Source organism: Protomyctophum parallelum (assembly GCF_964188405.1).
Source record: "Protomyctophum parallelum genome assembly, chromosome: 11".
Classification (NCBI taxonomy): domain Eukaryota; kingdom Metazoa; phylum Chordata; class Actinopteri; order Myctophiformes; family Myctophidae; genus Protomyctophum; species Protomyctophum parallelum.
The window spans coordinates 38,453,161-38,467,417 of record NC_139707.1 but is presented as its reverse complement, the minus strand read 5'-3'; the positions used below and the strand labels follow the sequence as shown (position 1 = coordinate 38,467,417).

The window sequence follows — 14,257 nt, the reverse complement described above, 5'->3', positions numbered from 1 at the left end:
TTTCATAGACCTGGTTGCTCATTTTTCTCGCAAAGTCTGGCAACGATGGCACTTTCCTACCCACTCGTATTTCAATGGCTCTGCCCTAGCCCCACACAGTGGAGTGAGTCTGAGTGGCTCACTGTGGCTTTAAAAAAGTAGAAACAAGAGTGTTTTTTGGGATAATTTAATAGCTACCGGTATTTGTTTTGAACGGACACGTGCCGCCTAATATCCACAACAGAAAAAATATCAATGATAACGTAAACTTCACTGCCGCTCATTGATCGACAATTAATTTAATTCGTTAATGAAGTAATTGTTATAATACATGTGACGTAAGTCGGGACAATACGTTTAACCGATTCGTCAGAAGCACTCTTGTACGAAATATAAATATTTTGTTCGCACCAATACACGAGAATTGAATATAGTATACCGTTTGATGTGTTATAATAACATAGTAATAATATTGATGTGATTGTTGCAGTCCTCCGATATTAATGGAATCAGCTGATAGCGGTACAAAATTATTTTACCCCCAAATGGTGTTGCGCATGCGCCAGGGCTTAGGGACGCAAGGTGGGAAAATTGATAGTGTTTTTGTTCTGCTGTTAGGTCTAATTTGAAAATGATTCTATGGAAAAGTTTGTAGAGTTACGTCAGGGAAGAACGGAGAAAGACACTCTTCGGTTATTAATCCAACTCCGTGAGTATATATCTCGGTAGCTGCTGCTGTTGAATGGACTCTGAGAACTGAGAAAATGTGGCTCACACACGGCTCGTTGTGCGTTAAGCTTCTACAGTCTATGATTATCGCACGATATAAATTGTCCATTCATTCACTGTAATGTATGATTTATATCGAGTAGGCCTAGTCGCCGACGTGTTGCACAAACCATGTGCAACCCAGATTCGGCACAAACAAGGGACTAAATTCATTTCGCTCCTATGATACAAAAATGTGGAACGCCCTACCAACTGTCATTAAGACATGTGAATTCCACGACTCCTTCAAAACCGCTCTCAAAGGGCACCTACGGAAGGCTGCAATTCGAAACTGGCCCTCATAAATCAGAATCACCCACCCTTTTCCCCTCACTGTATGTTTTACCCCCTTTTTACATCCTTTATGATGATTTCCTGTTTTTGGCTACATAGAAGTGTATATTTGTAGTATGTCTCTAAATGTTATGAATTGGTGGACCCTCTCTTGTAAACAAGTGTAATGCTTTATGGTGTCGTCCACTCACAGTTAACAGTTTTTGTATTTAGTTGTGCTTGAAATGTACTGTAATTCTGCAAACTGTTATTAAATACTTAAATCAATCTACAATAAACTCACATCTGAAAATGGCAAGCTCAAATAATGCAGTTGCCTTGTGAGCTTGTTTATTTCCAACAATACACATACAGTTATAGCTTATGATGTTTGCCGTTAAGTAGATGACAGTTGCACAAATTAAACATAAGTGATTGAAATATGTATTAACAGTTTGCAGAATTACAGTACATTTCAAGCACAAACTCAATACAAAGACTGTTAACTGTGAGTGGACGACCCAATAAAGCATTACACTTGTTTACAAGAGGGTCCACCTTGTTCAATTCATCAAAGAATTGAACACTTCTTTCCACTCCTGTCATCGCTGGCACATTTTAGCTCAAAACAAATGCAGCATGCCATGCCTACTCTATTAAATGTTTCTCGTTTGTTTGAATCCTTTACAGATAACCGCTTCAGTTAAAGACCATCTATTTCAGAAACCCGGCAGGACACTTAACCATAGATTTGCATCTCTGGACGCTGACATCTCAAAGCCAAGCTCATAAATACCAAAAATAACTAAATCAAAACAAGCAAAAGTAGCCCTGAACAGCGAGATATCTTCAGTTTCTGCATTTGCGCTGGGATCCCTTGCTCTGTTGAACCACAATGAAGATTGCGGTAGAAGGCTGTTGCCACGGCGAGCTGGATAAGATCTATGAGACGATTGGCTTTTTGGAGAACAAGGAAGGGGTCAAGGTGGACCTGCTGCTGTGTTGTGGGGACTTCCAGGCAGTGAGAAATGAAGGAGACATGAAGTGCATGGCCGTGCCAGCCAAGTACAGAACGATGCAGACCTTCTACAAGTCAGTAATATGCTCACTCCAAAAGAAAGGCTTTAGTATTTAAGTATTTAACCACTTGAACACCAGCATTTTGTGTTGTATTGTGTTGCAGGTACTACTCGGGAGAAAAGAAGGCTCCAGTCCTGACCATCTTTATTGGAGGGAATCATGAGGCTTCCAACCACATGCAGGAGCTGCCATACGGAGGCTGGGTAGCACCCAACATCTACTATCTGGGTATACGATTGGTCACTATCATGCAATTTTAGGATTAATTGTCACACAAATAATTGTGATTAATTAATTATTTTGAGTGACATATTTAATACACTTTTTGGAAAATATATGAGCATTCTTCAACACAGAAACAATTATTTACAATTATGCAAAATAATTGCGATTACCGGTATATAAAATAATTGCTATTACCGGTATCTCAAATAATTGCGAACAGTTGATTATTATGTAATTATTGTAAGAAACAAAACGAAAACACATAGAATGGATGCAACTGGGACGTATCCTCAGTGATGTATCCCAAGGTCATCGGGGTTTCGGGTCTCTCAACATCATACCCCTCACTCTGGTGACCCAGCCGGGGTGATCAAGTCCCGACTTACGTCCCAGTAGCTACCCTCGATCAGACCCACTAGGGAAAGAGGCTCCACTTGCGGCTCGAATGGCCCTCCTAAAGGCCTCATCGAAGGCTTTTGTGCTTCCTCCTCGCGGAGGATGCAGGCTGGGGCGCTAACCCATACTGCTCCCGGGGTGCCGTCTACATTCCGGCTGTCACCCGTCTCTCCGGTGGTCACCAGACTATGCCTGGTTGTCCCATAGTCTATTCCTATGAGTCACTATAAATAGAATACCTCAGAACGAAAATACATTGCATGGATGCATTATCCAAATGCGTATTTGTGTAATGAATTCACTCAGTTGATAATATGCTCATCTACCCTCAGGTTATGCCGGTGTCATTCGTTACAAAGGGATTAGAATTGGTGGCTTGTCTGGAATCTTTAAAGGACACGACTACAGGAAGGGTGAGTTCTTTAACCACCTTTCCGTCTAATTCATCATCACTGTTACTGTACTATGTCTAAATGAGATGAACATGTTATGTTATTACAGGTCACCACGAGTTCCCCCCATACAACCCAGACACTCTGAGAAGTGTTTACCACATCCGAAACATTGACGTCTTCAAATTAAACCAGGTAAAGAAAATAACTATTACTCTGATATCAATCTGAAATGCTTCCCATCTGTTGTTCATAAAAATAAAATCATTCATGTCTGGACACAGATCCAGATGCCAATTGACATCTTCATGAGCCACGACTGGCCCAGAGGAATCTATAACTACGGAAGCACAGAGGAGCTGCTGCGTAAGAAGAAGTTTCTGCGTCAGGAGGTGGAGTCCAACTCACTGGGAAGTCCTGCTGCAGCGGAGCTCTTGGCTCACCTCCAGCCTAGCTACTGGTTCTCTGCACATCTCCATGTCAAATTTGCTGCCCTCATGGAGCACCCTGTGAGAGCGAGTTCCATTTACTATGTTCCATGTACTGTAGCTGGTGGTATCCGTAGATGAAACTGGGTGTTGTACTAGTAATTGCTGAAACGTTCGTGCCATTATTCATTTCTGTCCCTCTGATAATTAAATTCAATGTTTATGTCCAGATATTTACAGTACTTATTTTATACATGGGTATGTTTCTTCCCTGGCAGCCTAAAGGTAATGCTGCCCCACGTACAACTAAGTTCCTGTCTCTGGATAAATGTTTGCCCTACAGAGAATTCTTACAGGTAAGACTCTTGCTACACACATGTAGCAATTGACTATTGGTGGTGGTTTAGACTCAAATGTAGTTGTGTCAAGTCTAAGTGAGGAATGGCATGCTTGCATTTCAGATTGTGGAGGTACCAGACAGACCAGACTCCTCTGAGGATTTGGAGTATGATCCAGAGTGGCTAGCAATTCTGAAGGCCACTAACAGCCTACAGAGGACCACCCCGCATCCATGGAACCCCCCACAGAACAACGGCCTGCATGAACGGTACACATGCACATACACTACAGCTGTCAATGAAATAATTATATAAAATCATTTTAATATATGATTTGTGAAAAAGGTGTGGGCCCTGGCCTAGCATGCCAAACGGGTGGAGTCACACATCATCACTAGATTGAAAATAGAATGTATGTCAAGTTGAAATGAGCAAACAAACAACAAGCTTGTGATAATGATCACAGTGAGTTCACAACGCAACATAGGACATAAAGGGTGGTTTGCACTCCGAGCAATCTAAAAAGCCCTTATTGGAAATACATGAGGTTTTGGCTAGTACATGCCATGGTTTGATTATTTCCCGTTTCATGTGAAGGAAAAGATACTCGTTGGTTTCAGTTCTCACTCGAAAGAAAGTAAGAAAAAGAGTGAGAATGAAAATTAAATAAAGAGTATAGGACCGGGTAACCTTGGAACTCTCACACAAGATAATAAAAAGATATTCAAATATATATTCAAATGGTTCAAGTAACCTATGTTTTTAGAAGGAATAATCAAACGTCATTTTGGCCCAATATTATAGCCTAAGGCACACTGCTCACTGTCGGACAAATTCAATTTGACCATCACATTCTTTCTGTGGTTGTTTCAAACCTGTTTTATTCAATTACATTTTCAGTTCAATTAATTATTGTGCCACTGTCAAGTTGTCTTGTGCTTGTTGCACGGAAAAACCATTGGCCTAAGGGCCGATTCATACTCCTATTTTACCGCTGTTTCGGCGCTGTAGTGCCAAAATGATTTTGGCTCGTCAGAAATTTTCAGTAGCACCGAAGAGCCGACTTTAGGACGGTACCCGCCCCCCCGAACCTCAAATGACGTCACATTGTAGGCTCTACAGAGCCGAACCGACTTTTATTCGGCTCTAAAATAGGAGTATGAATCGGCCCTTAACCTAGGGGTGTTTACTTTGACATACTACTGTAAATGTGTACAGGTTAACGGATTGAATGAAAATAATCATTCAAATGCCTAATTCAGCCACACATACCCAAATACTCATGTGGTTTGCATGATGTATTAACTTCAGGTGGGACTTCAGCGCTTCAGAAGCTGCCATGATGGCTGTGGTAGAGGAGATGAATGGGGATTTAGTCATTCCAGACAACTTTAGCAGGACTGTACCAGTTTATGACCCAGCCAAGCCACGGTCCGATGCAGTCCCACACTACAGCACCAACCCACAGACGACAGAGCTCTGTGCCACGTTGGGCCTCACAGACATCTATGCCCAGATTGGACAGGGAGGTGCTCATGGGAGCGCCAGAGGGGAGGGAGAGGATGAGGACGATGACCAATCCAGTACAGGAAGTGCGGATGAGCCAAGCGAGTATCCAACCGACACGTCGGCATCAGGATTGTCAAGTTCATATAATCCTGATGAGATCACTATAGAAGAGGAGTGGGAGGAAGAAGAGAAAGGAGAGGCTAAGGAATTAGCTGAAATTGGTTCAGATTCAAAGGGCGATGTGAGCTTTGACAGCGCCTCCAGAGAGATCCGTTCCCCAGGCCGCATGGTTTTGCCAAAACCTAAATGTGACACATCACCACCCGAGCTGTCCTCCTTTCCTATGTCTCCTGGCTCCCACTCTACTCCATCTGTGACCCGCACCCAGCCCTCAACAGAAGGCGAGGGACTCTCGGATAGCGGAGAAGGGGAGGCCCCCATGGTGCGAATCCCCAAACGTAGCAGTGATGAAGGATGCACTGGACCTACTGGCATAACCCCGAGGATCAAACGCAGGAACCAGGTCATCTACACAGCTGCAGAGGATGAGGAGAGTGAAGATTAGTGGCCAGGGTGAGATTATGCAAATTTATATTAAATTGAATTATGTCAATATACAGAATTGTGTGAATTATGTGATGATGTAATTGTAAAGCATAGAATTAGTTTGTGTACAGTCATGCAATCCAAGAATACTGGCATACAGCCTATAATTCTGTGAAATTACCCGTTAGATTCAGTAAGAGCTTAGCTTCTCTCTTGGACTCAGCTGAAAAAACTGCAAGTTATTGCAACAAAGTTGTGTAATTAGATCATCCTAATTTTCATGTTTATGAATATGATTTTATTATAACCTAACCCTAAAAGTGATTGTTTTAGCAACAGGATTTTTAGTCCTGTTTGAAATGTATTTTTATATAATATACCATGTGTAGTGATAAAACATCTGTTTGACTTCTCTGGAAAAATAAAATCTATTTTCAACTTAATAAATCGTTCACCCTCTGAACAGCCTATGAAGATCATTGTACAACTGCAAGGCCGCAAAAGAAAACATGTCAGTCCACTTTAAGTATAAAAGGTCAACGTTTAGCATTCTGCGCTTCTTTTATTGAATGAGACTTTACAGAAGTGCTAATAATCAAGTCCATTTCCACTTAATGAACGTTGTCGTCATAATTGCACATGACACTAAATCGTGATCACTGAAGAGAGATAATGAATGTTATTCCTTATTCTAAACAATTGTACATGATGAGCCGAGTGTTAGTGTCCAGGAGAAAACTACATAATACTATTTTCTTTGAATATCACTGGATAATGTAATGTCCTTCATATTCTAAACCAATTTTGTGAGCCTATAACTGATTCAGCACATTTAACTTGTGATGATTAAAACAGAAAATGAGTTGATGAAATACAAGAAATTTCACCGGGACAGCAACATGTTTAAATCAAACGGATTGATAACATTGATCTTGGTTCTTATTTTTTTAAGATTCATTCCAGTTTTACAGCTGTGCTCTGGTAAAAATCAATGCCATATTTTCATTAAAATTAGACGACACATAACATACAGTGTATTTGACAATGGCTCTTTAACAACCAGAGCTAATGCAGCCTAAAATGACAGGGTGCGAAGTTATTGGATACTATTACAAGCCAGGGGGTGCCTTTCTTGCGCTCTGCTCATTACACACACACACCCTTAGAAAGCCCAAAACATCATTCAAATCAAAACTTAACGGAGTAGGCACTTCTGTTCTTTTTTTCCTTTATGTATTCATCACTTCCTTTTGCTAATTTTCTTCAGCCAAACCTTGAACAGCAAACATTTATCAATTAAAAACATTAAAGGTTGCGATTCACCAACAACTTAGCCTTATTATTAAGACACTTGACAGATGAGGATGAGTGCTACTGTATGTTCTCCTACAGGGCAGAGAGGATGTCTACCTCAACAGCTTCTCCTACTGTATCTTCTTCCAATTTCTGTCTTCTGTTATTCACCAAGAAACATATTGGAGGTAAAGTCAGTGACCTTAATATTCTATTCTGCGTAAGAGACCCGTAAGATGCCCTAAAGAAAATCACCATGTGAAGTGAGGGGCGCTCTTATCATATGTCTCATTCTATGACCAATGGCACATCTCCCACCAAATCTCAATTTGCGTCCTCTCTTTTGTCTTCATTGTTTGTTTACACTTGTCTTCAATGTTTGTTTTTACACAAACACTGAAAGCTGGGCATAGGAGGGGCTAGCGCCCCTTAAAAATCTAAAGCTAGTCAGTGGTTCACATGTGCAAGGCCATATAGAGCGTCGCAGTCCCGCCCCCTGCGAGGGCACCGGAAGAGAATTCAATATTAATTTGACCATAAACGTTTCAAAACTTATTTATTTAAAGACCTGTGAGCCTCGCACAACGCCAACAGCCGAGTTGACAAATCATGACAAACATTTTTTTGGGCCGAACAGATAATTAGAAAGACCAAAAAAAGGCAGGGTACAACACTTTTGTTGTTTTTCTTCCAATTATTTGTTCTGCCCAAAACATGTTTGTCATGATTTGTCAACTCGGCTGTTAGCTTTGTCCGAGGCTTTAAAGGTCTTTACATAAATACTTTTTGAAACGTCTCTATGGGATATTATTTCCTGGTGCCCTCGTCGTTCTGAAAGGGGGCAGGACTGTGGCGCTCTATTAAACAGATCGTGTATCACAGTTTAACCAGTACGTTCATACGATATAACAAAATGGAGTCCAGCTTCTGCTGATGACAAATTCCCAAACCCCGGAGCAGGCGGGGCACAGCTACAGTACCTTGCATTCTGTACATATTTGTAAGGGGCTACATATTTGAATGGAGGATGTCTGTGCAAAAGAAAAAGTCTTGCCCTGTTAATTGATCCATGAAACTGGCTAAAGGTTATGCCAAGTCATGTAAAATAAAACCATTATCTGATCTGATAAATTCAATAAACACAATTGTGACTAATCTGTGCCATCTCAAATGGTCTCATCTATCCGGTGTCCTTGCATTAGAGGAAGTATAATGCTTGATGTATGAAACAAAATAGAAGCTCTACAAACTCAAAATGCGCTGCAAGCTTGTAGATCGACTATTTTGGTACAACGATGCATATAGAGGTTAAGCAGGGGAGACAGGGTTTGGAGGCTACAGTATGGGATCATTCCAGCAGTATTGTGCAGAGTAGGGGGTGATGCGTTTTTCTTTTTTATATTTTAGGGAAAGGAGCTTATAAGGGATCAGGACAGGAGCAAGCCTAAAGGAAAATGGAAGAGAAAAGGCCAAATAAGGAATTCGGTATTCCTCTGGCTTCCTTTTTCTTTTTTTTTAATATATATACATCTTCCAAATTCCTTGTCCCTTTATTTTCCTCTTGGCCACTAACGAGGGTTTGATGCAGATGACAGTTTTGTGCCTTGTTACACAATCAGTTAGGACTGATTAAAATGACTTGAGGCACAGTGAAATTAAGGGGGGGGGGGAGAGAAAAAACAAACAAGACATTCACAATTAGTGCTAAATACAAGACAAAGTCACACTCTTCCATGTTCTTTTTTTCCCCCTCTTCATCTCAGCCTTGGTCATACCTCCTCTACTGTTCATTTCCTCTGTCCAGCATTGGCCCTGCTTGGCGGTCAGGAGACAAACTTGCAAAAGACATCGTCTTTCTACTCTCATCTCCCGCCCCTCTCCTCCTCATCTCTCGGTATTTTTAACCACAGGCCGTTTGTCTGTCTGGGTCACTATGGACTGCAGGTCAGGTGGATCTTTGCAGGGGTGAGGGGTGGGGGTGGAGGCCAGATCTCCCCAAACCTGGACCAGCCCTGTAGGTTGGTTGAGGAGGATGGCTAAAGGGCTGCGGTGGTGTAGTGGGAGTTGGAGCGGAGGGTCTAGTTTCCACCACCACCACAGCAGGTTCGGTTGGAGTGGGCATCAGGGTCCTGAAGGTTGACTCCCCGGTGCCGTGCCGCATGTGTAGGGTTCTGGGTGTCTGTTTTTGGCATCTTTTTTGCTACATTAGGAGAAGGGTAAATTAAAATTTCCAGTTCAGCTGTGCTGAGGTTACTATGTGTTAAAAGGCAGGAACAGAATACAATGACGACTTGTTAAAGGAATAGGTCACCCTTTTCCAACCTTATCACCACATTGGTCCTGAGTCCCCCTGACTAGTGCTCACTATAAAATTGTACAACTTCTGTTTACTCGGTCTGTCAGAGCTAAAGCATGCCAAAATAGTAGCCATGGTTGTTGCAGGAGTGAAAATTGTAAAAGAAAAAAAAGGAAACGTTTGAACACAGTACACAGAAATGGTACTATCCTTTTAAGCATTAGTGAAGGCTATGGATTGGTGATACGGTTGCAGACCTCAGTTCATTGTATAGTTAATATATGCATGTAAAAATTATCTCACCAATGTTTATAGTTACATGATGGCAATGTACGGTAACCCAAACCTTTTGGTTTGGTTTCATGTGTAAATAAAATGGACTGAGCCACTCACCAATGGCTAGAAAGAGCTCATTGACATTCATGGCCGTCTTCGCCGAAGTCTCCATGAAGAGTAAGCCGGTGTCTTCAGCATACGTCTGGGCTTCCTGTTCCAGACAACACACCAAAAGATCGTACACAATCAGTGGAGATTTTGTTGGAAATGGCCTGAAAGCGTCAACATCCAGCTATGGCCAAAACAAAAAGGGCAAACGCTCTGTCTTTAAAACCTGTCTTCTGTAATATAGGGCACTGGGACACTACGTTTGCAGCATGGGGCAAGCCTTCCTTTAAGTTCCTTATACCATTACCTCATACTCTACTAGTCTCTTCTCTGCTAGGTCTGCCTTGTTTCCAGCCAGAGCAATGACAATGTTAGGGCTGGCCTGTCTCTGCAGCTCCTTAACCCAGGCCTTGGCTCGCTCAAATGTCTCCTGCAACACAGAGGAACATAAATTATGTTATATATTTAACGCATTTAGACCTGAGTCTGAGTCTAAAAAAAATGCTTCTAAACAGTTTTCTGAAAAACCTATGTTTCTATGTCAGTGGTGTTCAACTTTTTTCATGTCAAGGACCCCCAGAATTCTGTATTTGGCTGCGGACTCCCATCTGAAAATATGTTGTTCCAGGGACCCCCTAGCTCTGGTCCATAGCTCTAGTGCTTTCATTGCAGACCAGCCTCTCATCTGTAGCGTAAATCTAAAGAACGTTTTACCTACTCACCAATACAAAGGTGGCTTGTGTAATTAGAACGCCAACTTTCCTTCGTGGACGCACTGAGCCCCTCACCACACACAGAAAGGTTGTTGTTTTGCCCACCGGGGAGGGCGCAGTAGTTTTTCCGGTGGAAAAATAATCCCTTTCTGGCCAAAAAGTGCATTTTATACGTGTGGTGAGGGGCTTAGAGTGCGTCCACTAAGGAAAGTAGGCTTTCCAATTACACAAGCCACCTTTGTATTGGTGAGTAAGGGGCGGCGGCGGCTCAGGGGTAGAGTGGCTGGATGGTAACTGCAAGGTTCCCAGTTCGAACCCGGGCTCCCCCAGAGTTAGTGTCGAAGTGTCCTTGAGCAAGACACTGAACCCCTAATTGCTCCTGATGTGCTCGTTGGTGCCTTGCATGGTTTCCACTGCCATCGGTGTATGAATGTGCGTGAATGGGTGAATGTAATGCACAATCTATGTAAAGCGCCTTGGATAAAAGCGCTAATGGTAAAATAAAATGTACCATTTTATTTTTTGAGTAGGTAAAACCTTTTTTATATTTCTGCTACAGAGGAGAGGCTGGTCTGCATTTCATGCGAGGGAAGGAAGCAAAGAGTGGCAGAGCCAGCAAAGGGCATTAGGGCTATGGACCAGAGCTAGGACCCCATCAATGTAATAAATGTGAAATCTTGTTTTGAAGAAAAAATAAAGCCCAATGTTCAATGCAGGTGGTAAAGATTTATTTATTTATTATCATGTTATGTGTATTAGTGAGGACTAATTATATGAAGATCGATTGAAAATGCGTGAAATCGTCCTCGTCCTTCAACCACTCGGCACCCACTCTTGAACAATATTTTGGTGCTTCAGAAATCCGCTTAATGCACGGCCACGTCACATGCAAGCTGAGGAGTTGCGTGGCCGTTTTTAAATGTGATCCCATGTTGATTTTCTGTTTGCTGCTTATGGGTCTGTGGTTGTTGTCCCCTTTGGCTCAAGGTTATATAGCAATCTTTTTTTGTGATAAGGTTATATAGCAATCTTTACAAATGTTTCACCTCTAACTGCTTCATAGGAACAAAGTAAACAATGTTGCCATAACCAAGATTCCCTGAAAAGTTTTACATTCTCTTCCTGAGTTGCACTTTATTTTCATTGCATAGTCGCCAGTTCATTGTATGGTTGATATGATGTAAATAATGATGGTGACTCTCTCACACCAACTTTGTTCTTGTGAAGCAGTTTAATATAGGTGAACTATTTCGGGTTTAGGCAATGCAAGGCAGTGGCCAGCAATGTGAATGGCTCTCAGGACACGACTTAAGTGCTTTACACAGTCAACTGTCAAACGTAAATCGACACAAGAAGCACTACGCAACGGAGGGTGAGAGACATTTCTCCTCTTACCATATTACACTAATACCCTCTGCTGAGATAACAATCTCATAACAGAGTCTTGAATTAATTTACTGGCTATTAATTTAGCATGAGTATTCAGATATCTGCTTGGACAATGCACAGAATATCCAAAATACTAAATCATTAGAAACAGTCCAAGCAACATGCAGAAGAAAACGAATGCTGCTGCATACATGACTATCTGGGAGGATTTGTGTGAGCTACCCGTCTATCCATTATGCCTAGAAAAATAAGCACTGTAAAAGTATAGGGCTTACCGGCTTGGTGATGTCAAAGACCACAATAGCAGCCTGAGCCCCACGGTAGTACATCGGAGCTAAACTATGGTATCTCTCCTGTCCTGCTGTGTCCCAGATCTCAAACTTGACTGTGGTGTCATCCAAACACACTGACTGGGCCAGGAACGCAGCTGGACACAAATTAGGACAGGTTATTACAGTATGGCTCTTTTTCCCACAACATCCTGAGTCTGACTGTCCTTCCCCAAAATGTCCCACTTTTGTAATTGTAAGTGTAGACAAAAATGTCTACAGTTACAATTTAGGCATTTATTAGACATGTATCCAGAGTAACATAAAGTATGTGTGGTGAGAGTAAGCATCATAAACCTTATTCAAACAGCTTTAAGCCATATTTAGTTTGTATTTGTATTAAATACATAATTATGTTGCTATATGACACACAGAGCTGTATGAGACACAGCGGTAGCTCCCAGCACGAAACATATGTTACACCAGGTCTAAATGTGTCAAGTGGTTGACTAGCCCCTTTCCGGCTTCTGGTACCGCCGTCCAAAATTCAGAAAAGGTAAACGAGGGCCCCGAAAGGGGCTAGTGGTTCCCAGGCTTTTAATTTCATTCATCAAACCTAATCTGAATATAACTCGCACCTTCTTTGAACAGTAAACATCTTATCTCTAAAAACAAAATATGCATGACTTGCCATAAATGTAACTTACGATTCAAACATTTATATTAGCCCTATACACTTCAGTCTCAGCTTTACACCAACTGATGTATTCCACCTTTAGCCCCTTCCGTACCTCCAATGGTTGTCTCTTGGAATTCGTCAAACTGTCCCTTGACGAAGCGCAGGACCAGGCTGGACTTGCCAACAGCCATGTCTCCTAAAAGCACCAGTTTGAACTGGCAGATCTTGGTCTGTGGCAGAGTGCCGTTTGTACGGCTGCCACTACCTCTGGAGCTCATCCTGACTGGAGTGGGAGACAGCAGGGGGGGACTGGGCCTCCTCCCTGCAGGGTCAGGAGCTTCTGGAACTGGTACACACGTCTCTCTGTCACCAAAACTCAAAGGCCTCTGTATATATTCTCTTCTTCCTGGGATGTAAGGTACGGTATGTTAGTGTCTACTTACTGGCATGATTAGGTCAGTTACAATCATTCACAAAAGCACAACAACTCGTATCTTTAATGAGAAAACTAAAATCACTCTCATATGGTTCTGCCAACATCATGTATCGTTTCCACCCAAAAGGGTCTACTCTAGATCTAGAGAGGTCGCAAGACAGGGGAGAGACAGCATGACGCATGACATGTCATTGCATTGCTGCCCTCAACAATGAACGTCTAGTTTATATTGTGTGACTGACCGCGGTCAGTAAATATAGGCCCCCCCAAGTCACATGCATCGTGAATGGGTTTCATTTCACGGGGATGCTATGCAGCGACAGCCTTTGTATTGCTGCGGTCCTCCTGCTCATAAACGTTTAAATCAAGACAGACAACGCAGCTTCACTTTATCTGATAGGTGTTGGTCAAACGTAAACGTGTTGTTGTTGTTATTGTAAGTGACTATGTCATTCTGCTGTGACAGACAAATATCATAATGGGAGTGCTAAATAAATGGACTCCTCGGGTCCGTCCAGCCAGTCACATCAGGATGACACATAACTGGACATAACAAGCAATATCTCGACGCCCGATTCACCGCAATCTACACTACATTTGCATCTGGTCGATGTACACCCTTAGATCAATACATCCTGATATATTTACCTCAGACAATATCGTCAGTTCAGCAGTGGACCAAAAGGTTTGACTGTTGACAATGTAGCAATCAGCTGTTTAGTTTAGGAACGTTCACACACTTCCTGGCTGCACGTGCGCAGCCGCAGTAACTGTCGCATTGTCAATAATGCTCAACTCTGCTGACTGAAATAAATCAATTAAACATACACACGTTATTTTACTTATTTTTTCATTTATTAATAA

The 14,257-nt window shown here is 42.1% G+C and overlaps 2 protein-coding genes across 4 annotated transcripts; one reads left to right on the top strand and one right to left on the bottom strand.

The window, feature by feature from the left end:
* Nucleotides 1-548: 548 nt before the first annotated feature.
* Nucleotides 549-6,371, top strand: dbr1 (debranching RNA lariats 1). 3 transcript variants are annotated; one of them, XM_083776578.1, is made up of 9 exons: nt 549-688; nt 1,744-2,112; nt 2,204-2,328; nt 3,054-3,134; nt 3,223-3,308; nt 3,398-3,622; nt 3,820-3,897; nt 4,003-4,148; nt 5,191-6,371. In XM_083776578.1, the coding sequence occupies exons 2-9, from the start codon at nt 1,916-1,918 to the stop codon at nt 5,951-5,953; spliced, it is 1,701 nt and encodes a 566-aa protein (XP_083632704.1). In that variant the 5' UTR covers nt 549-688; nt 1,744-1,915; the 3' UTR covers nt 5,954-6,371. The 3 variants fall into 3 exon arrangements, with proteins under 3 accessions (XP_083632704.1, XP_083632703.1, XP_083632702.1); XM_083776577.1 differs by having other exon boundaries at nt 1,711-2,112; XM_083776576.1 differs by having other exon boundaries at nt 549-692; nt 1,711-2,112.
* Nucleotides 6,372-6,463: 92 nt separating this feature from the next.
* rab5b (RAB5B, member RAS oncogene family) lies at nt 6,464-14,127 on the bottom strand. The gene is made up of 6 exons (XM_083776939.1): nt 14,042-14,127; nt 13,070-13,363; nt 12,285-12,436; nt 10,215-10,337; nt 9,917-10,010; nt 6,464-9,427 (listed from the first exon to the last, which is right to left on the bottom strand). Exons 2-6 carry the CDS (start codon nt 13,233-13,235, stop codon nt 9,306-9,308), a joined length of 657 nt encoding a protein of 218 aa, XP_083633065.1. The 5' UTR covers nt 13,236-13,363; nt 14,042-14,127; the 3' UTR covers nt 6,464-9,305.
* Nucleotides 14,128-14,257: the final 130 nt, after the last annotated feature.

What these genes read in the sequence shown, in the direction of transcription:
- dbr1 (XM_083776578.1), top strand. Translation starts at nt 1,916, where the DNA reads ATGAAGATTGCGGTAGAAGGCTGTTGCCACGGCGAGCTGGATAAGATC. An exon ending in ACGATGCAGACCTTCTACAA is followed by an intron (nt 2,113 to 2,203) that starts GTCAGTAATATG and finishes ATTGTGTTGCAG; the next exon opens with GTACTACTCGGGAGAAAAGA. An exon ending in ACCCAACATCTACTATCTGG is followed by an intron (nt 2,329 to 3,053) that starts GTATACGATTGG and finishes ATCTACCCTCAG; the next exon opens with GTTATGCCGGTGTCATTCGT.
- rab5b (XM_083776939.1), bottom strand. Translation starts at nt 13,235, where the DNA reads ATGAGCTCCAGAGGTAGTGGCAGCCGTACAAACGGCACTCTGCCACAG. An exon ending in CCAAGAGACAACCATTGGAG is followed by an intron (nt 12,437 to 13,069) that starts GTACGGAAGGGG and finishes ATTTGTGTCCAG; the next exon opens with CTGCGTTCCTGGCCCAGTCA. An exon ending in TCTTTGACATCACCAAGCCG is followed by an intron (nt 10,338 to 12,284) that starts GTAAGCCCTATA and finishes TCTGTGTTGCAG; the next exon opens with GAGACATTTGAGCGAGCCAA.